Source organism: Buteo buteo, chromosome 16 (assembly GCF_964188355.1).
Source record: "Buteo buteo chromosome 16, bButBut1.hap1.1, whole genome shotgun sequence".
Lineage (NCBI taxonomy): Eukaryota > Metazoa > Chordata > Aves > Accipitriformes > Accipitridae > Buteo > Buteo buteo.
The window spans coordinates 3,563,222-3,585,851 of record NC_134186.1 but is presented as its reverse complement, the minus strand read 5'-3'; the positions used below and the strand labels follow the sequence as shown (position 1 = coordinate 3,585,851).

The 22,630-nt window shown below is 45.0% G+C and overlaps 1 protein-coding gene across 2 annotated transcripts; it reads left to right on the top strand.

The window, feature by feature from the left end:
* The first annotated feature begins 14,853 nt into the window (after positions 1 to 14,853).
* Positions 14,854 to 21,162, top strand: CNR2 (cannabinoid receptor 2). 2 transcript variants are annotated; one of them, XM_075048721.1, is made up of 3 exons: positions 14,854 to 15,081; positions 19,410 to 19,591; positions 19,913 to 21,162. In XM_075048721.1, exon 3 carries the CDS (start codon positions 19,980 to 19,982, stop codon positions 21,027 to 21,029), a length of 1,050 nt encoding a protein of 349 aa, XP_074904822.1. In that variant the 5' UTR covers positions 14,854 to 15,081; positions 19,410 to 19,591; positions 19,913 to 19,979; the 3' UTR covers positions 21,030 to 21,162. The 2 variants fall into 2 exon arrangements, with proteins under 2 accessions (XP_074904822.1, XP_074904821.1); XM_075048720.1 differs by having other exon boundaries at positions 19,360 to 19,591.
* The last annotated feature ends 1,468 nt before the right edge of the window (positions 21,163 to 22,630 follow it).

Sequence of the window (22,630 nt, the reverse complement as noted above, 5' to 3'; positions counted from 1 at the left end):
CGGGTTTAAAACTGCTGTTGTGGGAAGGGATTCAGAACTGCAGAGCCCCTGGCACTGGCTGCTGTTCCTGTTTCCATTCGCACACTACCGTTTTCCTTCAAGGGATCGTTTACACCGAAACCCAGGAGATTTGGCCTTTACCGTGTACAGGCTGAATGAAAATTACATATACACAAGAAACCCGCACACTCTTAAGAGAGATCCCGCTCCCTGTCCACCACAGAGGGGCTAGTCAAGCAATGTAGACTGCATTAGGGACCAAAAAAAAAAAAAAAAAAGAAAAAAAAAAAAAGAAAATGGAAAGCAGTTAATTCATTTAAACAACACCAGGGCAGGGGAGGGAGTGGGGAGTACTTAAAAACAACATATGAACATTCAGAGGTTTTATTTTGAGGTATAGACAGATACCTTGAGTTCATTGAGGTACCCTGCATTTTTAGCTACGGAATGGAAAAATTACTCTTTTCTCCTTTATCTGTAAACCATTTAAAACAGAGCTGGTTTCTTACTGCCCAGCACCTAGTATTACAGGGTTCTGACCCATCATAGGGTCTTCAGGCACTGACAGGACAGAGGTAAGTACTCCAAAGAGAAGCTGCATCTAAGAAATTTGTATTTCATTATGCAGTGTTATTGAAAAAGACATGGTATGTTTTAATATACAAGATGTGTTGACATAACTAAGCCCAGACCTTTGTTCATGTTCTTTATTGTATGTTTTCACAAACCAAGCTGAGATTAATTTGTTTTCCTCCCTTTGCTCTGTACTTCTTGGCACAATGTTATGGCTAAGGTCCTTTTAGTGACTTTCATTTGGATAGAAGACAACAGTGTCTGCTGTAACCAAACACTTAAGCCTTGAAATTCCACTAGTTATCTCAAACAACTCTCCTATAATGCACATCAGCAGATTTTTGCTTTGGTTCTATCTTTAGTGTGTTTATGTCTGCTAAAACATCTTCTCATCTCAGTGCGTAGATGTTTTTAAGTCACGACATGTCACTAAGATTTAGAAACAGCATTTTACTGGCTGCAAATGTGCTCCTTGTCTGGGGAGCAGAACAGCAATGTACTTTTCCATTCAGATCAAGGATGACACAAGGTCTGGCAGTTTTTCCTCACTATCTTTCAAATATTTCAAAAAAGCATCTTGACTTTCAGAATTGGTTTTGGGGTCAGGCTGACACATTTAGCAAGAGGGGAGCAGGAAACGGCAGTGATAAGCCAATCCTGTACTTGTGCAGAAACTGTTTCACTGAAACACACCAGGAAACTAGTTGAATGCTACAGTAAATTGTGTCATTCAGAGTTCAAGCAGGAACTCAAAGGGTATTTTTTTAAATCAAAAGGGCAGGCAGTCCAGAACCTCCAAAACTTGCAAACAAAGAGAGTTACCCATGCTTGACATTTCAGCTGCTAAAACCTTTGGCAGGTTTCCTCTCCTGCAGGGGAAGAAACCAGAGCTACAGTAACCCTAACATGTACAGAAGCACTCGAGTGCCTGCTACGTCCTGCAGACACAGCACTGACTCAGTCCTGGGGTTCAGTCTTGATCCCCTATCATCACGATCTGAGATCCCTTCAAGAGGAGCTACTTCACTCCCTCAAATAACGATTTTGAAACCCTCTTAGTTTTTTTTCAATGGCCTCAACACAAGACTACTTTTTCCAAAGCCTATGGCACCATATGCCCCTGAGTTACTCATGGGCAGACTGTCTGGGCTGCAGCAAGATGTGAGCTGCCTCCAGGAGCAGCTGATATAGAGAACGAACTGCTTACTGCTTAATGATCTAGCTCCTCTTGATTATCTCTCTGTAACTTTACATACCAAGGACTGGTGTTTGTCAAGGATTAAGCCTGTCAGAGACTGGTCCTTGTCAAGGACTGATATATCAAATAGAGGGAGCCATAAGCAGTCACAAAACTTAATTAAATGTTTGATGAATTTACAATCTTGTTGAAAAGGCACAAGGAGAGGCCTTGCTTGAATAGATAGGGCCGGAAAAGATAAGAACTCCTGCCTTTGTTCTCATCCTTGTAGATAATTTAGCTTAAACTAGCCATATGGTTTTACATCACTAATGAAAACTTAGATAGTAAGACCACTAACAAGCATTGTTTTAGGGACTAACGTGCATTCTTTAGGATAAGATGTATCAAAGCATGTAAAGGACCATACTGCACAGAATCCCCTGAGGAGGGTCAAGTAGTAGACAAGTGAGGAAGACCATGGAAGACCACCAGAGGACTCCTGAAGACCACCAGAGACCTTCAATGTGCCTGCATAAAGGCTATTTGCATATGCTAATAGTTTCCCAGAAAACTAATGAATATGTATAACATTTTTCAGAAATCTAGTGAATATGTATGTAGAACATGTACTTAACCTGCACAATTAGGCCCAATGGTGTGCACAATAGGGGGAGCGATCCCCGTGCACCCAGCGCTGCCAGTAAAAAATACCTACTTAATAGTTAATCAGACTATTGAGTTTGATTCAAAAGAACTATCTGGCAACCCAGATGGGACCTGCTCTGCTCGGCTGCAGGACCCGCTGAGAACAGGACTCCCTAGGGTACCCCCAGGATTTCCCGGAGGGACTCCTCACCTCAATTGGATCACTGCGGGAGCAGACAAGGACCATCTAAAGGAGTAAAGGTATTCTTCATGCTTTTATATTTATTTTATTTTGGGACTGGTCATTTGAAAAGCTGTCCATAAGTCATAAGGTAAACTTATGCATGATGGCACATACCAGGTAGCTAGCACCCTTGGTATACATTTGGTGTGGTATATGTTTGGGTGCTTTTATTTTGGTACACTCTGTATGCTTTTGTATACCCCATGTGCTTCAAGTTTGGTACCCACTCGTGTGCTTTTGTTTATGTTTTGGATGTGGTTTTGACCTTTTTGGTTACCAAATGTGGTAAACACCATTGGAACTGAATTACAGATATTGTTTGCGGATTTTGGTTTTGGATTGCAAATTGGAATAACTAAAATTGTGGGTTGAGTGTTTGAGTAAACAAGATGCAGCTCAGCTGCAAAGCAAGCATGGAGTTCTGATCTGCAGTTTCGTAACTCCGCAAGGGGTACAGCCAGAGAGGAACAAAGTGTGACTCACTGATGATTTGGAACTTGAATTGATATGTTAGCATTATAATTGCAAGTTAGTTTGATTGTTTTAATCATTTTGTGTTGGTGTAAGAAAGTCCCTGTATGGTGCATCATATAAATGTGGGTATTTGAATGGTGTCTTTTACATCCAGGAAATGAGTGTATGCCCTTGTATATCTTGGAATGCATATGGTGCAAACAGGGGTTGCAAACAGATTGTGGAGAGGAGATTGAATACCCTGAGTGTCGGGTTTGGACTCCCTGGGACAAGAGGGAACAGGCTACATATACAGTTAAGGTTGTTTGTGGTTGAAAAGGTAAAAATCAAAACAAGTAATATGGGAGGTAAACAAAGTGGTGGAATATTGAAAAAGAGCCCCTTAGGCTGTATTTTGGATCACTGGAAGGAGATAGGGGGACCACCAGGTGGAAGCGTGGATAGGAAAACTTTAATAAAATATTGCAACCAGTGGTGGCCTTTATATAAGTTAGATGATGAGAAATGGCCCTTTAATGGGACACTGAATTATAACACTTTGTTACAATTGATGTTGTTTTTGAGACGAGAAGGAAAATGGGATGAGGTGATGTACGCAGATATGTTTTTCACTTTAAGAAATCATTCAAAATGGCAGAAAGAATGTGGCATTAATTTGGCCCCACAAGATCCTTTTGTGTTAGGAATGGAAAAGGAGCAGAAAAGGACTACAGGGAAGATGAAGAGATGTTGTTCGGCATGTAGTATAGGACAAAGATGTGTAAAATTAAAGGAAACTGAGGAAAGAATAGAAGATTTTGTTTTTCCAGCACCCTTACTACCACCAACACCCATAGGAGGTAATTTTACTGACGATATGGGTGCAAAAGAACCTGATGAAGGTACGAGCACAAGAGATTTAGGTTTTACTCCTATTACAGCTTGCACCCAGCGTAAGGTCAGTCCAATAATCCAGGCTCCCTTAATACAGGCAATAGGAGCTACTGGTCCTGCAAGGATTAAAGTACCATTTACAATGAATGAATTAGATTCATGGAGCAAAACGGTAAAAGGATATCAGGATGATCCTAAGGGAGTTGCTAAAAGATTTGAGTTAATAGTTAAAAATCAAGATCCAGATTGGAAAGATATTGATTTGATGTTAGATGCCTTCACCGAAACTGAAAAGCAATTAATAATAAAGACTGCTCGGACTCAGGTCCAAATTCAAATAACTTTTGGGGTTTTACCTGGTACAGTAGATAATCACGTACCGAGAACAGACCCCAATTGGGACCCTAATGACAATAATCATTACCAATTGTTGAAAAAATATCAAGAATGGATAAAGATTGGTATCGAAAATGCAATACCAAAAGCAGTCAATTGGTCAAGTCTGTATGCAGTAAAACAAGGTCAGACTGAAACTCCCACAGAGTTTCTTGATCGGTTAGGAGCAGCTATGCGGAAATTTACTACCTTAGATCCCTTATCTGATGTAGGAAGACAACAGTTAATCTCTTTGTTTCTAAGACAATCTTCAGAAGATATAAGGCAAAAGCTTCAGAAACTGAAAGAGCCTGAGATAAGGGACTTAGAGAAATTGATGGAGGAAGCTTGGAGAACATATCGGAACAGAGAGGGGGATGAGAGACGAAAATTGGGAAAAACTATTGCTGCAGCTACTGTAGCTGCACTGGGAAAGCAGGACAACTGCCTTCGTGGGAGGGGTCAGGAATTGGAAGGAGGGGAGGCTCACACCAGCCCCTAAGATCAGACCAATGTGCTTATTGTAAAGAAATAGGCCATTGGAAAGGACAATGTCCTAAGCTGAGTGGAGCACAAGCTGCCATAGCCAATGTTACCTCTGGTCAGTGAGGGGGACCAGGGGAATCCACCCTAGCAGATCCACTGGTTAAAGTTAAGCTAGGGAAACTAGGACAAGAGGTGGATTTTCTGGTAGATATGGGAGTGTCCTATTCAGTGTTAAATCAAAGGTTAATACTAGAGGATGAAGAGTTTGTGACTGTAGTGGGAGCTACTGGCCAGCAGGAAAAAAAGTTTTTTTTCCTAAAACCACTTAAATATAAATTGGGTAAACAGAAATATATAAATTTTTGTATTTGCCTGGATCTCCAAAATCCTTGTTAGGTCACAATTTGCTAGAACAATTGGAAGCAGAAATTGTTTTTGAAAAAGGAAAAATCGAATTAAAAAAATCAAGGAAGACCAGCTAATTAACATTTTAAGCTTGGCATTAATACAAGCTGAACCAAAACTTGAAGTACCTCCAGAAACTGTTGATCAAGTATATCCTGGAGTCTGAGCCTCCGAGGTTCCAGGAAAAGCTGCGTTTTTATGCAGCCCCTATAGTAATTAAGCTGAAACGAGGAGAAGAACCTGTCAAAGTTAAGCAATATCCCCTGAAATTAGAGATAGGAAGGGAATCAAGGAAATAATTTAAGTTTCTACAATATGGAATATTAATTGAGTGTGAATCAGACTATAATACACCCTACTACCAATCAAAAAGGCAGACAGGAAAAGTTATGGGTTTGTCCAAGATCTGAGACCAATAAATAAGATTACTGAAGATATACATCTGGTAGTTGCAAATCCATATACCTTGTTAACAAAGCTGAAAGATAACTAAGTTTGGTTTACTGTGCTGGATTTGAAGGATGCCTTCTTCTGTCTGACCTTAGCCACAGAAAGTCAGAATTTGTTTGCTTTTGAATGGGAGAATTCTGAGTCTGGAAGGAAAACACAGCTAACCTGGACAGTATTACCCCAAGGCTTTAAGAATAGCCCCACTATCTTTGGAAATCAATTGGTGAAAGTGCTTGAAACTTGGGTATCTTCAGACAATGAAGGAATTGTTACAATATGTGGATGATGTCAGTAGCTATTAAGACAACAGGGAAAGCTGTATTTGATGGACTGTGAATCTTCTTAATTTTTTGGGTTTAAGTGGATATTGAGTCTCTCAACAGAAAGCCCAGCTGGTATGACAGCGTCTGACTTACCTGGGACTTCAAATCTTGGGAGGACAACGGGAGCTTGGGACCAAGCGAAAAGCAGCCATTTGCCGAACCCTGGAGCCCCAAACAGTAAAAGAGCTACGGACCTTTCTGGGAATTACAGGTTGGTGTCACCTTTGGACATATAATTACAGATTATTGATAAATGAGAACTAATGAGACCTCCTGCTCTGGGACTGCCGGATGTTTCAAAACAGTTTTGGCTGTTTTCTCATAAGAGACAAGGAATAGCCTTGGGAGTACTAGCACAAATACTTGGTCCCTATAAATGAGCAGTAGCTTATTTCTCCAAACAACTGGACGAGGTAAGCAAAGGATGGCCTGGCTGCCTTCAAGCTGTTGCAGCAGTCATCAATATTCAAGAGGTCTGAAAGTTTACCATGGGACAGAAAATAACAGTGTTAGTCTCCCATACAGTTTCAGTGGTTTTGGAACAAAAAGGAAGCCATTGGCTCTTGCCCCAGAGATTCTTAAAGTACCAAGCAGTGTTAGTAGAACAAGATGACGTAGAAATTGTAGTTATTAACATTGTCAATCCAGCCTCTTTTCTTAGTGGAACTTTGGATGAGCCAGTGACACATGACTGCATAGAAACAGTGGAAGCTATATATTCCAGTCAACCAGACCTCAAAGAAGAACCTCTGGAGGACACTGAAAAGTCCTGGTATACCGACAGGAGTAGTTTTATAAAACAGGAACAACATAAAGCAGGATACGCAATCACAACCACCCAACAGGTAATCAAATCTAAGTCCTTGCCTTCCAGAACTTCAGCCCAAAAGGCAGAGATAATTGCCCTCACCCAAGCATTGGAATTGGCAAAAGAGAAAAGGATAAACATTTGGACATATTCTAAATATACATTTGGAGTAGTTCAGGCTCACGGTACAATTTAGAAAGAACGAGGATTGCTAACTGCTCAAGGAAAGCACATAAAGCATGCAGAAGAAATCTTAAAACTATTAGAAACTGTGAAGCAACCACAAAAGGTACCTATCATGCATTGTCAAGGACACCAAAAAGGAAACACTGATTCAGAAATTGGAAATCAACTAGCAGATATGAGGCTAGGCGAGTGGCGGAAGAAGTGGAAGCAAAGGCATCATCCTTAATACCAGACAGTAAAATCCAAACTGTAAGTACAAATCAGAAACCAAATTATTTGAAGGAAGACTTAAAATTAATTGAAGATCTGGATGGCAAAGTAGAGCCAGATGGATTGGTTCATTTAGCAGATAATCATATAGTAATACCATCCAACTTAATATGGACAGTAGTTTTAACTGAGCATAATAAAATGCATTGGGGAGCAGATGCACTGTACAAAAGCTTAAATCAGAAATTAATAGGATGCAATCTGTATTCAATGGTGAAACAAATATCTCAACACTGTGAAATTTGTTTACGTAACCCTAATGTGGCAAATAAAGTAAAGCTGGGGATAACTGGCAAAGAAAATTATCCAGAACAACAGTGGCAAATTGATTTTTCAGAGCTCCCAAGAAAAGGAGGGTACCGATACTTGTTAGTCACGACTGACACATTTTCAGGCTGGCCAGAGGCTTTCCCCTGCCGAACAAACAAAGCAAGAGAAGTAACTAAGATATTGTTGAATGAAATTATTCCTCACTTCGGAATTCCAGCAACAATATCTTCTGATCAAGGTTCTCATTTTTGTGCCAAAGTAGTACAACAGGTGAGCAAAATTTTGGGAATAGACTGGCAGTTACATACTCTATATAGACCTCAAGCAAGTGGGCAAGTTGAAAAGATGAATCATTTAATTAAACAACAGATAGCAAAAATTGGTCAAGAGACTAATCTAACTTGGCCACAATCTCTTCCCCTGGCATTGCTCAGAATGAGAGTAAAACCAAAAACAAAGGAAAACTTAAGTCCCTTTGAAACATTGTATGGGTGACCATATCAATTTCAATTTACAGGAGAATTAACCCGATTGGGTGTAGGCTATTTGTGTGACTACATGGTATCCCTCCAGAAGCAGTTGGAAAATATAAACAAACAAGTTTTAGGAACTAGGGCTAGAGAGTTAGATCAACCAATCCATCCCTTTAAACCAGGTGATTATGTATATATAAAGATTTTTTCAGGACAACCTCTGGAGGAGAAGTAGGACAGACCCTACCAAGTGTTGCTGACGACCTTCACTGGCATTAAGATCAAGGAACAGCCAGCTTGGATTCACTATTCTAGAGTGAAGAGAACACCTGAGAGGCCATGGACAGTCATCCCTACAGGACCCACATGTCTGCGATTCTCCAGATCATGATGGTAGCATGATTATTATTTGGTTTAAATGAAGCTTGATAGAACTTGAACTCACATTTTTCCTTGACACAAAGCGTTTCCCAAATCCTGAACAGAACTGACTGTTGGTTATGTACTCACATGCCAGAACAAGGGGGAAAAGGAATCTCACTAATCGGTATTCCGATACCAAGTAATCGCTCCTGGGCCACTCTTGGGGAAAGTACCACATGGTATACTGGCAATGACGAAGTTCGGAGGTTAGAAATAACTAGTCCTGAGGCCCAGGAGCCTTATTGTACATGTGTACAGAGATGTAGTCCACCTAGAGGACTGGGAAAAATTGACTGTGTTAATGGGATGTATGTGGGTAATCATACAGTGTGTAACAAAACTATAGATATTGGAACCTCAATTTTCATTAATACTACAACATGGCCAGTGCCGGAAGGAAAAGGATGGTACTGGCTATGCAATGATACTGCCTGGAAGGTTTTAGCAAAGAATTGGATGGGAACATGTACTTTGGGAGCAGTGGTTCCAAATATGACTATACATAGTTCTCCACCAAAAGAATAAGTGCTAACACACTTTCAAATTATTAGATGGGATGTTGAGAATCCTTTGGTAAAGAAGCCTACTGCCTTTCATAGTTTTGTCCAATGGTTTCTCCCATGGTTGGGAGTGAGTTAAAGAAAAGCCATAGTTAATATTTTGACAGTAATAGAAAACCTTTAGAATAGAACAATTGATGTGATAAGAGCTCAACAATTAGAGATATCTAGCTTATCTCAAATTGTGCTACAAAATAGAATGGCATTAGATTTATTATTGACTTCTCAAGGTGGAGTATGCACAGTTATAAATACGAGTTGTTACATGTATATAGATCAAAGTGGAAGGATCTCCACCAACTTAGAAGAAATTTGGAAACAGACCAAAATACTACATGAGATAACAAAGGATGACCTCTCATGGGGATTTAAAGAATTGTGGGATAAACAAACATCCTGGCTGCCAAATTTTGGGTGGCTAAAGCAAATTTTTATTATAGTTATAATTTTAATGACTTTAGGAATGATGGTCTGCATTATGCTTAAGTGTTTGGTGTGGTGTTGTCAGGGCACAGTAGAAAATTATGGAAGTGGGAGACAAAATCAGACATCAAGTAGAAACTGGAAAATATTTTACATGGTCTCTCAGAAGTAGTGAAATCCTATAGTTGCAAAAGAATTTGCAAAGGTTTAAAGAAAAGGGGGGATTGATACAGAGAACAAACTGCTTAATGATCCAGCTTGTCTTGATTATCTCTGTAACTTTACATACCAAGGACTGGTGTTTGTCAAGGATTAAGCCTGTCAGAGACTGGTCCTTGTCAAGGACTGATATATCAGAGGGACCCATAAGCAATCACAAAACTTAATTAAATGTTTGGCAAATTTACAATCTTGTTGAAAAGGCACAAGGAGAGGCCTTGCTTGAATAGATAGGGCCGGAAAAGATAAGAACTCCTGCCTTTGTTCTCATCCTTGTAGATAATTTAGCTTAAACTAGCCATATGGTTTTACATCACTAATGAAAACTTAGATAGTAAGACCACTAACAAGCATTGTTTTAGGGACTAACGTGCATTCTTTAGGATAAGTTGTATCAAAGCATGTAAAGGACCATACTGCACAGAATCCCCTGAGGAGGGTCAAGTAGTAGACAAGTGAGGAGGACCATGGAAGACCACCAGAGGACTCCTGAAGACCACCAGAGACCTTCAATGTGCCTGCATAAAGGCTATTTGCATATGCTAATAGTTTCCCAGAAAACTAATGAATATGTATAACATTTTTCAGAAATCTAGTGAATATGTATGTAGAACATGTACTTAACCTGCACAATTAGGCCTGATGGTGTGCACGATAGGGGGAGCGATCCCCGTGTACCCAGTGCTGCCAATAAAGTATACCTACTTAATAGTTAGACTATTGAGTTAGTTTCTTTGGATCACAGCTCAAGCCCACCATTCACACCACGCAGCCCTCCATCTGCCAAAGACAATGTCCAAGAGACAGTGCCCTCAAACATACTGCTTAAACAGGGTAGCACCTCCAAACCAGACTTTGCTGTGCACTGCCACGTGGCAACACAGACTTAATGACCTCAGCTCCACTACACCTTTGCTACATGCTCTTACAACCTGTTGTACATGTGTTTTTTTTTTCTATTGTGCAAGTGTCTGCTCAGTCTGGATTATTCTGCTTCCTCCAGGTAGTCCAAGACTGACTGCAATAACTGAGTTTCTTCACATTCCCAGGGAGCCAATTTCTTCAGTACAATCTATATTACTCAAATCCTCCTCTCAGGCCTCCGCCATACTTTTGCTGCCACAGTGAAACAACTCAAGGTTGTCCCTAGCCACTATTATTTTTCACTTGGCATCTCCATTCTCTCTCTAAGCAAGTGTTAATACCAGCCCAGGGAAGTAGCTCCATCTGTGCTGGCATTGCAACAACTAGCAATTTGCACAGAAGTTCCAGTAAAGACAAAGTCCCCAGAGCTTCATTAGCCGGTAACTGAAATGCTTCCAGCTGTGATCAAGATGGATCTAGCCATGCACATATTCATGCCAGAGCATTTCAGTGGAACTACCCACTGATGGATGCTGCAAGAATTAAGCAGCACAGATGATTCATTTTTTAAGTCACTAGTGAACCATTGCCCCAGTTTTATTCCACAGGTGACAAGCTTTCAGTGGCACATGATTTTTAGAGCCATAAAAAGTAAACACCTTGGGGTTACTAAGAGTCCCGTGACACACTTGAAACGAGTTAGATGTTTCCATTTGAGCCAAACATTAACCAGGGTAACAATCTACCTAAGTTTTCCTCATGTGGGAAATGTGTTGAATTTGTGTTTTCTTAGAAAACTGCATGAAAGTATTGAGTATACAGTAACATTCAGAATATGCCTTATTCTGTTTGGCAGAGGAACCCTGTTCCTCAATCAAATAAAGCTCAGGAAATCCACAGCAGTGATCTACAGGAACTAGGTGGATATTTTAATCTCTCCAGAGTAGAGGTACAAGGCAAGCATCCCAACAATTCAGCAAAACTATGTACTTTAATTGCTTCGAGCTCCTTCTAACTTTGTTGTTAAGTAAAGCAGAGGCAGGATACCTAAAGAGACTTTCTATACAAACTGTAGATATTAAGCCAGTGTCCACCAGAACCTGAGTTGCATCAGCTCCAGACTAAGCTTTCTCCTCATTACCTGAAACCAGTTACATGCTCAGGAGTGTCTGAGAGCACATCTCCTTTGCATGACTGCAGCATGCATATTTGTATATATATATACATATGCACAGAACACAACAAACTCAGCACTAGGAGTGAAAACAGCTTGGATTCACACAGCTCATTGAAGATCAGTTATCCAAGCCCTGAGCCTTATGGCTCAGGGGGGTTCAAAGGGCTTGTGCTGAAGAAGCTTCATTGCAGCTGATGTCTGAACACTGTAAACAAAAGCACATCCAGGCATGACTCCTGAGTCACACCCTGTAAGTTTTCTGTCTCAACAGCTCCCTGTTCAAATTCACACCAGCACTGAGTCACAAAAGCCTACAGGAACCTTCAGCCCATTTAAATCAATATGCCTGGTTCATATCCTATCAGCAGGAAAAAACATTTCCACCCTCAACACACCTCACCACACAAGAGCAAGCAGAGGTGGTTCTGCAGCAGGACAGCTCACCCAGGGCACGGGCACTGCCTTACAGGGACAGAGGGCAAACTCATCAGACAAGCCCTGCTTTGCTCACATGAGGTAGGCTATACAAGAGATTAAGTCTGGGTTTTTTCCAAACATTTCCTCTAAGAGTGCACTATAAAGTCACACTGGCTCTCTGATTCACACCTTATCAACATGAGCAGTGCCTCCACCCTCAGCCCTGTCTGGGCCACTCAGTTTTCAAACTCAGCCCCAGCAAACACCACAGTCAGAGAAATACAAGCAAGTCGCTGTCCTCCCACAAAGCACAACCACACTTTCTACAAGTGCTGGTGACTAAGTGCCACATCAGAGGAGCTCTGTCCTAACAGCAGCCCCAGGGGCTGTTCCCTACTGCTCTGGAGACAGAGACACTGCTACTGAGCAAGACCAAGCTCATAAGCCCTTTACCCCATTGCCTCCACAGCTTTTTTTTTTTTTTTTTGAAGTTTCCCTCCAGCACACTGCAGGACCAGAACTAGCAGCTCACCAAAATGCATCCCCAGCCCTTCCTGCACCCCAGTAACCTGGGGTGCCCACCAGCCAGACACCTCTGCAGCCAGAGCTAGTACCTGTGTAAGGTCTGCAGGGAGAGCATTCCTTCCAAGGTCATCTCCCCCACTTGCCAGTTCTGCTCAGCCTCATTCACTTGCAGAGAACTGGTACAGCTACTGGCAGCAAGGCAAGAAATTCAAACTGCTGCCAAGACTGTCCTGAAGAGCTCAGCAAAATCTTGCACCACTACCTACATAACAGCTCAGTTACATCTGATTGTGCTTCTGGCTTAAATAGCGTAAAATCAGGTGCACTGAATTCAGGCAACCCCACCCAATTGAGAGAGAGGCCATTTAAAGCCTCACCGTGCCAAGGTAGTCTCTTAGATTCTCTCGGTAGGGGTGGTGTTCCTTTAGTTCCTAGTAGTTATGCATTGACTGTACTTCTGCTCAGTGCCAGCAGGCAAAAACACAAAAGCAGAACATGACCTTTATGGGAATGTAAAGCTGATCATTGATTCCAGATGCTGACCCTGAGGGGGGGGGGTCCCAAACCAGGGCTATTCACAGCTGTGTGAGCTACAGCTGATGCCAAGGGGAAAAAAATCCAAGCTAAAGGGGAACAAGAAGCCCTTACATTACAGAAGTCAGCCTTTAATGGTTTTCTTTTACTCCGGCAGGACAATTTTTGCTGTAAAAGAGAGTCCAGAAACCAAATTACAAGCTTCTAGCTATGCTGCAGTAATAATGTTGCTTTCTTACAACATGCACTCCTTTGACAGAACAGCTCTCTTTGCAGATAAAGGAAACTTGGGCTTGTATTTCACAGTATCCTGCTGGATGTGAAGCTGTGGTAAGAGCCGGGAATAGTTTGGGGCTGAGTGCTGCTTTTCAAACTCAGGGCTAGTATAAAATATCTTTTTGTTTTTCACTGGCTCTTTACAGTCTCGTATTTGTTCTTGCAAAGGAAAATCTGTCAGTTCATGGGAACTGAAATGGAAGCCGTTGGTTTTTGTGACAGAGCTGCTAACCTGCCACTTCTCCTTTGCTTATACAATAGTCCGTGCAGCCTTTCACCTTTATTGTGGTTTCCACACATGAGATTCAGAGAGGGGCTTTCAAAACTGCCCAGCCCTGAGCAGCATCGGAAGGGTCAGGCAGGTCCCAGCTGTGCCTGAGCACCCCGGTGAGCGGTGGAACCCCCTTTTTCCTGGCCAGGGGCCAAGAGGAAGCTCTGGGTTCCCAATTCTGCCTCTTTCTCAAGTGTTTGCAGGCCAATGTCCCCACGAGCGTTGCGGGCTCCCCTGGAGAGGGCAGCCGAGCATCGCTGAACGCGGGCGCGTGGCTGAGCTCCAGCAGCTGCTGGGAAACTCCTGAGCCACAAATAATGGCAGAGGGGAAATATGTGAAGCAAAGATTTGGAGAGCAGGAGATGTAACTGCTATTCAAAACCATCACGAATGCGGGCAACTGGGATCCAAGCAGGAGGGAAGGTTGAGTTCCCGCTTGGGAGAAGACGGGTTCATGGTGCTGGGATGGAGCTGTGGGACAAGGATGCAGCTGCTCTGTAGGATGTCAGAGCAGGACCTGCAGCGGGGCAGGGTGCATCAGGGGGCTAAGGAACACGGCCCTTCCTTTGCAGCCTGTGCTCCCCACTACAGGTTGTATGGTCTTTACCCAACCACAACATGGCCATTTCCTTTGGGATTTTGGGAAAACTTGCCTCTCCCCACTGACATGGAGCCTCAAGTAACAGGCGATGTTCTCCCCGGTGCTCTGGTGTCACCCGGCAGCTGTCCCTGCTTTCCAGCAGCAGTGGCATAACCTGCAAATAGTCCACTTTCAGGGGCACAGAGGTGAGGTTCTTGCTGTTAATGGGACCGGCAAGCATGTAGACAGCAGATTTCTGAGCTTGCCCTTAGACCTGCACGCAGTCAGGAATATCCAGATATTACCATGTCTGCCTCCTAGCTCTTTTCCTTCCCCTCCTCTTCCACTTCCCCAGAGATATCTGGAAAAGACCCCGAATGTCTCTTGCCTCAAACACTGCAGGTACGTGGAGGAATTGGAGGGAGTGAGCAAATTATTTCAGTGAGTCGGAGGGCTAGGGTGGTTGTGAGATGTGGCACTAGCTAACAGTCAGAAGCAGAACACAAGACCCAGAGGGGAAGTGGGGAAGGAAAGAAAACCTGACACACGTTCACCAGAAGAACGTGAAAGAGAGCAAGAAACCCAAGGAAGGATTTGCACTGATGGATTTCCAGCCCAGGGGAATAAAACAGAATGGTACAAGACACCCAGATGAAACCAGAACTGATGTGAAAGTAGGGGGAAGCAGGAGCCATCTGCAGCTGCACAAACTGCCCAGAGAGCTGGAGGGATGGGAAACCCCCAAGCATCCCCAACCCACGATGTGAGCAGAAGGAGGTGAGTGGTTTGCATTTGTTAACCCGTGAGGAGACCCTGCAGCCAAGGATCCTTTTTCTCACAGTAAAACACATCGTATCTTTGAGCCTACGGTGCTGACACGCACACAGGCAGCCTGGGGAGACTCCGCCATGCAGGGTTTGTTACAGGGAGATTCCCGGTGTTATTCAGGATAAACTGCAATGCAATGTGTAACAAAGGGTGGGAAAATTGGTTTTTAGGATGAATGCTTTCTTAACAAGAACACGAAAGGTAAGGTTTTAAATAGCAGACTGGGGACTAACTCTTTACAGCTGGTTTTAAGAAATATTAATGTTGGATATTTCAGAGGTATTTCCAAATATCTCGCAAGCATGAGTATGATACTGAGCTCTCAGGCTGAGCCTTCTGCATGAGTTAGTGTTTATTACGACTCCGTATGTGGTGGTTTTGGTGGAGTGAGAGAAGTTCTGTCTTGCCATGCTTTGTACCCAAACTGGCGTTCGCAGTGCTGCTCTGCACCCACACACCCCTGTGCTTCGAATGCTGTCACCCCAAGCAGTCACACAGGGACAGAACTGGACTCTGAATAGAAATAAAGCGTATAGTCTTCAGTGTGGCATTTGTGCCAGACAGTTCTTACATCAGGGAGGTAACTCTGCTCAGCGTTATTTAATATGGTCAGAGGGACAAACTGGGATGAACAGCTATTTCCAAAATATTGGCAAAACTTCTCCTGCAACTAAAACCAGAAATCATGTACAAACCAAAATATTTGTAAAGCAAAAAGATATTTTACTTTTTCAGCAAGTGAAATGTCCAAGCATTAATGACGATTTTTACATAAATCACTTCACTCGTTCATGTTAGGTGATCACTTAAGACATTTTATTTTATTGTAAAGATCAAATCTCTCAGAAATTCTAGTGATTAAATATTCAAGACCAGTGCTTTCAGAGTGCTGCAGGCCCATTGCACTGGCTGATTGCAGCAGGAAAATTTAATTTTACATTATCTAAGCAACCTATATGTTAACTTATTAATCACAAGGATTCTGAGATATCTCCGTAAATGAAGAAAGCATCCCCAGTGATATTAGAAACGGTGCTGCTGCATGCAAGGCAGTCTAAGTCTGACAGCTGAAATGAATTGCAGCAATGCACTGAAATGGAAAAGGACTTTTTTTACTTGTAGATTTAATTTCCACCGAAGCCAGTGGAATTATTAGGCTGGAGTGAGTGGGCTCACAAGCAGATCTAATGGGGGGAAGGTTCCTCTGCGGCTTCTGGGCAGACTTTGCAGTCAGTAAGGCTGTATCAGAAATATATTGCATTCCCAAATCTCTTATCTGCATTTTGTTCCTAATAGCTGGGCTTCTTGTTCATTCAGTACATTGCCTCCATTTGCTGCCTCCTGGGGCTATTGTTATTGGCACTGTCTGGGGGGGTTCTCCATTGCAGGAGATGGGGTTTCCATCACTTTATTTTGGCAGAATATTCCCCACCCTGGGAGATCCTGCTGGCAGGAGACACTTTGCCGTGCTGGTAGGAGAGTTAATTCCATGCAAAGGCCCAGGAAATCCCCGCTCGTCTCCTGCAGCTCCCAGAGACCCCATTTCTCTGTGCCGCAGCCTCTTGGCTCTATAGGAGGGTAAGAAGCCCCTTCGCTCTTCCTTGCTGAGCTGAAACATCAGGCAGGGACTCTCTGGGCTAGTTGGGCTGGTTGTGGTGGGGATGCACAGTGGTGCCTGGGGCTGTAATTCCCAGGGAGGTGGAGCTGCTGCCCCTCGGAAGGGGATTTCCACCCTGGAAGTGGGATTTGCCCCATGGAGGATACTGCAGATCAGCTCTCCCCTGGGATCCAGATATGGGCTGGCTGTTTCCCAGGAGCTGAAGCATGCAGGATGCAGTGGGCATGAACAAACAAATGGTTGAATCCATGAGCCCATCTGACAAGAGAAAAATGTCCCCTGGGCAGGAAAAAGCAGCCTTATGGCCAAAAAAAAAAAAAGGAACAGGCAGTGCAAGGAGAGGGGCTCTTGGCAACGCCTGTGTTTGCATGCTCTGGAGCCTCTGCAAAAGAGATCTTGTGCTGGAGCAAAGCTCCGTGCTTTCCCTCACAGACACGGGAGCTGGAAGGAGGATTTGGGGGAGTTCAGTCAAAATTGCAAAGAGATTCATCCTTGTCATTCAGCCTGAGACACAACAGATGTGGGAAGAGAAGGTCTGGGCTGGCTGGCTGATTGCTATGAGCCCAGCACAGTATTTTGAACCTGAGGGCTTATCTGAATTATGTCAGCGTAATGGAGAGAGCTGTACCAGAACAGTCAGTGCAGGAGTTATTTTGCCATTATAACCAAATTCTCTCTCTCCCCAAGCAATGTGACATGAGGGATAGTGTTTTGCTGGCCGTCAGTCTCTTGCCGAGGGTTCAGTGCAGTTTCCAAGCTCCTGAGTATGTTTGTTGGACATTGCACAACTGCAGATACTGAGAATTTAAGATGGTCCTGGGAATGCTGGCTGCAATTAATAGATGTCAAAGTGATGCTGGAGTCTGCTTAATTAAGAGATGTCTTGGTTTGGATGCTGGAGTTTTGGTTGGGGAGTTTTGGATACTCGAGGAGGCAGTTGCTGGCCCCTGGTGAGCCCCGAGATATGTCAAAGTCCATCTGTCTGCTAAATCTGCCTCTCTCGGGGGGCAGAGATGTTGTCAGCTTTAATAACAACAGTTAGTAGTTACTGCTACCCTTGTAGTGTTTCTGTGAAGAGCTGCAGGAAACAAGAGTGCTGAGATTACAGTGCAACATCTCCGGTCCTGCATGATTACCCCATGCCAGAGCCTGATGTAAGAGGAGAGAGGCTTGCTGCAATGCTGAGCCACATTTCAGCCCAAAGTCCAGGACTCCTCCAGTCTGATATGTCAAGAATTGCAAATCAGGGTTGAACTGCTCTGGCTGTAATATGCACCGAATGCCCTGCAACCCCCAGAGTTCGAGCCCCAACAGGCAGGCAGGAGCAAAGTGCTGGGGCTCAGACTCTTCTCCACGAGCTCCTGGGCAGCATCTCAAGTGCTTGGGGGCATTTTGCAACTACTGCAAAACACAGAAACAGTGATGCATGCCAGGGCATGGGGAATCCCCGGGGAAGGAAGTAATGAAGACAGGTATAAAATACGTGTCACTGCTAAGATGTTGCGGACAGAAGTTTCTAGCGTGTTGGTCACTGCTGGTTATCGTCTCATCTAAAGACAGCTGTTGCCTTTGCTGAATTTCAAAAAACAGGCAGGGAAACCACAGATGGTTGGCTACAGGTGCCTGGAGCCCAGCAGCGCAGAAGCCTGGCCCCTGCACTGCCTGGGCGCTCGCTCCGCTCCCTGGGTAGCTGTAGCTATCACACATCCCATCTGCTGTGGCTCACACGTTTTGGACATTTCCTCCTTTGAAAGAGAGCTGAGGGCAGGGAGAGACGGTAGTTTGTTTGTTCTGGGGGAAAGGGAATGCTGTCAGCTCAGTGCTTTCCTCCAGCAGCGGAAATTCATGGTCCCATTGCCGGGATGTGGGATCCTGGATACTCAAAGCCAGGTGGATGCTTTCGGGAAAGGGATTCCTGTCCCATGGGCTTTTGTAGCAGGGCAGTGCGACCTGCTGGTGTGTAGCACTCGTAACATAGCATCTCTCTGCTAATAAGGCACCTTTAGTGTATCCGAAAACCGCCTCTTCATCTGCTCTCTATAACCCCGTCCAGGGTGACCTTGTTTCCCCTGTTACATGAGGCAACACAAGGCAGCTGAGCCCTCAGTGAAAGTGCATTTAGTTAAAGCACAAGTATAATCAAGAGCAAGAATGGAAGAAAAATAACATCTGAAGGACAAGGTCATCTGTGTAATGAAGGTGAAGGGATTTAAATGCATTAAGCTGCAGAAGTGTAGAGAAAAACATGACTTTGCTGCCACAGAGTGCATCGAGCAGCTCAACATCTGCCTAGGGGAAAATAAGGCATTTCCCTCCATCACATCTCTGCTGAAGCTAAAATTATTGCTAAAATTAACCTAAGCCTGGGCATGGACAGGAATCCTTAGGTTCAGGTGGTCTAACTCTTGCATGTCCCCATTTTTATGTCCAACTTGCACTCTAATATTGATGTTAAACAGTAACTTTTAATCACTCTGACCATGGGACAGACTGACTCATGACACAGGGATTATGGGGGGAGAAACACAGCTTTAATGAGGCTGAGCTTTATAAAACTGCAACAGGCGAGCTTAAAATATAAAACCAGTCTTGTTATTTTATGTGTTCAGACAGCTTTGGTGAAGACTTAAATGCTTCAAAGTGCACTTTGTGTTCCCAGATGAGCCACACCGAGTCCCCGGCAGTGCAATATCCCTCATCCTTCTCCATCCCAGCCATCTCCCAGGGCAGCTTCACCCGGACAGGCTGTTCTCCAGGGCCAGTCTCCAGCCACAGCACAGTGTCACCGTGAGCAGTCCCTTCCACTGCTGCTGGCCCTGAGCAGTGAATCCCGGAGGATTGGTAAGAGCTGGCCCAGGATCTGTACAGTTCTCAGCATTGCTGCTTCCCTCTTGTGGTGAGGAAACAGCCCGAGAGACGGATGTGGTACCCGTGGGCAGTGGTAGACAGGTCTCAGCCAAATCACCAGTGGGACAAAGCCTGGATCTCTGCTGGGAAAGTGTGGAAGTCAGCTCCAGCATTTGGGCTGTGGACCTGAAAGTAGGTCTCCCTGGGCTCTTTTTCTTTTGTGTGCTTCTCTCTAAAGGGAGGGATGTGTTCCAGTGGGTTGAATTTATTGCTCGTTGTGCTCCTGTAAGTCCCCTTCCCCTTGGTCTTTTTCAGAGCATCTGAAGAAGTGCAGAAGGAAGCAAAAACGCTGTCTGCAAGCGCCTGGCTCTGGTTAATTACAATGAATAGTTGTAAGATACATGAAAATGCCTCCAAATGCAGTGTGAACACCATGGAGTGCTTCATGGTCCTCAGCACACAAGCGCAGAAGATAAGCATTGCCACACTGTGTGGCCTCTTTGGGACACTGTGCATTTTTGAGAACTCTTTGGTGCTGTACTTGATCTTCTCCTCCCCCAGGACAAGGAGAAAGCCTTCCTACCTCTTTATCAGCAGTCTGGCCTTGGCTGACATTCTGGCCAGCATCATCTTTGTCTGCAGTTTTGTTAACTTCCATGTCTTTAATGAAACCAATTTCTCTAAAGAAATGTTCCTGCTGCAGCTGGGAGGGGTGAACACGTCCTTCTCCGCCTCCCTGAGCAGCTTGCTGCTGACAGCCCTGGACCGTTACATCTCCATCAGCCGGCCATCTAAATACAAGCTCCTCATGACGAGGAAGAGAGCATGGATAGCCCTAGGGGTGCTCTGGGTGACATGTGCGACCATTGCTTCCCTGCCCCTCTTGGGCTGGAACTGCTGCACGCTTGACTCGACGTGCTCCGAGCTGTTCCCATTTGTGGATGACAACTACCTGTCGAGCTGGATCTGCTTCGTCATGGTCCTGCTGGGGTGCATCATCTACGCCTACGCGCACGTGCTATGGAGGGCTCACCAGCACGTGGCCTACATGGAGAAGCACCAAGCGCAGGCAGGAAAGCAAAACACCAGGATGAGGATGGACGTCATGCTGGCCAAGACCCTCGTCATGGTGCTGACTGTCCTCGTGCTGTGCTGGTCTCCGGTCCTTGTCCTCATGATCTACAGCATCTTTGCTAGGCTGAGCAATCACCTGCGCAAGGTGTTTGCCTTCTGCAGCACCCTCTGCCTGCTCAATTCCATGGTGAACCCCATTATTTATGCCCTGCGGAGCAAGGAGCTATATTCCTCCCTGAGGATGGTCTTGTCTCGGTTCAGGAGGCAGCTGAAGGCCTCTGAGGAAAGCCCAGAAGCAGAAAGCACCCGCAAGTCCTCCGTGATAGAGACGGTCTGTGAGGACATGCGCGTAACGTAGGGAGGCAGCCGTGGAAAGTCTGCGCTCAGGCTGGCAGATACAGTCTGGATCACTTTTGTTTTTCTTTTCCATTCTTATGAAGGTCCTGGAAGATGAGGGATCAGAGGCCTGTCATGGAGCGAGCTCCTGCTGATGTTATTCTTAGACCCTGGGACATAAAGTGCCCAGATTTACACAGGCAGCTGGTCCCCAAGCTGCAGAGATACCGGTGCCGTGTCAGTGTGCCAGCCATGAGGCAGCAGATACCGCCATGCCCCAGAACAGCAGAATCTAGTATTTTATGACAACTCCTCCTGCCTGGCCTCACACCTGTCTACCAGTAACCTCCTAACCCAGTGGTATCTTCTTTACACTCCATAAAATACAGCAAACCTCAAGTGAAACACTCTGCAGACCTTCAGGTTCTTTAGAAATCCCCAGGTGTCACATAATTCTCTAAACCTCTTAACCAGGCACGGGCAGAGTTGTACAAGCACCATCAGCCAAGTGATAACAGCACATCGCTATGTAGCAGAGGTACATCTATTTATACCAGACTCGAATGCCGTTCAGGGGTGTTATGTATTAGCAGCACGGTGACAAAAGGGCTTCAGGTCCTGGCAAAGGTGGCAGAGAACAACACCAAGTCGTGACGAGCTCCCACCAATGGTGAATGCCTTGCTGCAGGAGCAGGACTGGCGGCAGCGGGAGATACCTCGGCTCTTGCTGGGAAAGGTGGAGGCGGTTTCTCTGGACTCACTTGCAGACGGTCCTGGCTAATTGTATCTCACAGCATTTAGGATCGTGTCGATTTTAGCGTCTAACTCTTTATGGAAAACCGAAATACTCTCACTGTGGCTTATGGACTCTGTCATTGTTGAGGATTTCGAGGCGGACAGGACCCTGCAGGCAGCACATTTCTTTCAGCAAATTTAAGGAAAGCTAACCTGTGCCACGCAGGCATTTGTAGGGTGTTGTGTGATTAAACATTAAAGCCATTTTTCAGCCTTTTCTTTCATTAACCTCTGGGGCACAAACTCCTCCAGGCAACAAGTTTAAGCCCAAGCTGGGGCAGAGCAGAGCATGAGGCACTTGATAGGGTTTTGTTTTTTTTTCAAATTACACAAACACAGCAGCTTTAGCTGCAAAACATGCAAGGAGACCAAAGTGGGACAGGAGAGTGCCCCGGAGAGCAGCAGGGCTTCTGCCGGCTCCCGAAACGCCTCCGACGGGGATGAGCCTGGCTGGGCTGCCTGCGGCACGGCCGCGAGGCCCTTGGACTCTGCCCTGTTTCCCCAGAGGATGCACCCGGCCTTCACGTGCGGGTTTTGGAGCCAGGGCCTGGGCCTGGGCCTGCTCCGGCTGCAGAGGAGGCCCAGGGGGAGAGGGGGGTCTCATGGAGGCCAAGCCGCCATGGGGTCAACGCCACGGGGTCGCTCCTGGCTCCTCAAGGGGTAGACACAGAGGCTCAAAACCGCAGGAAGAGGCACGCAGGCGGCTACAGTGCAGCAGAACCGGGCTGGGCGGGAGGAATGAGGCCGCCAGCCCCGCTGCCAGGCGGACCGCAGCCTCGAACCGGCGGCCCCGAACTCGCCGTTTGCCTCGGTAGCCATGGCGGCGCC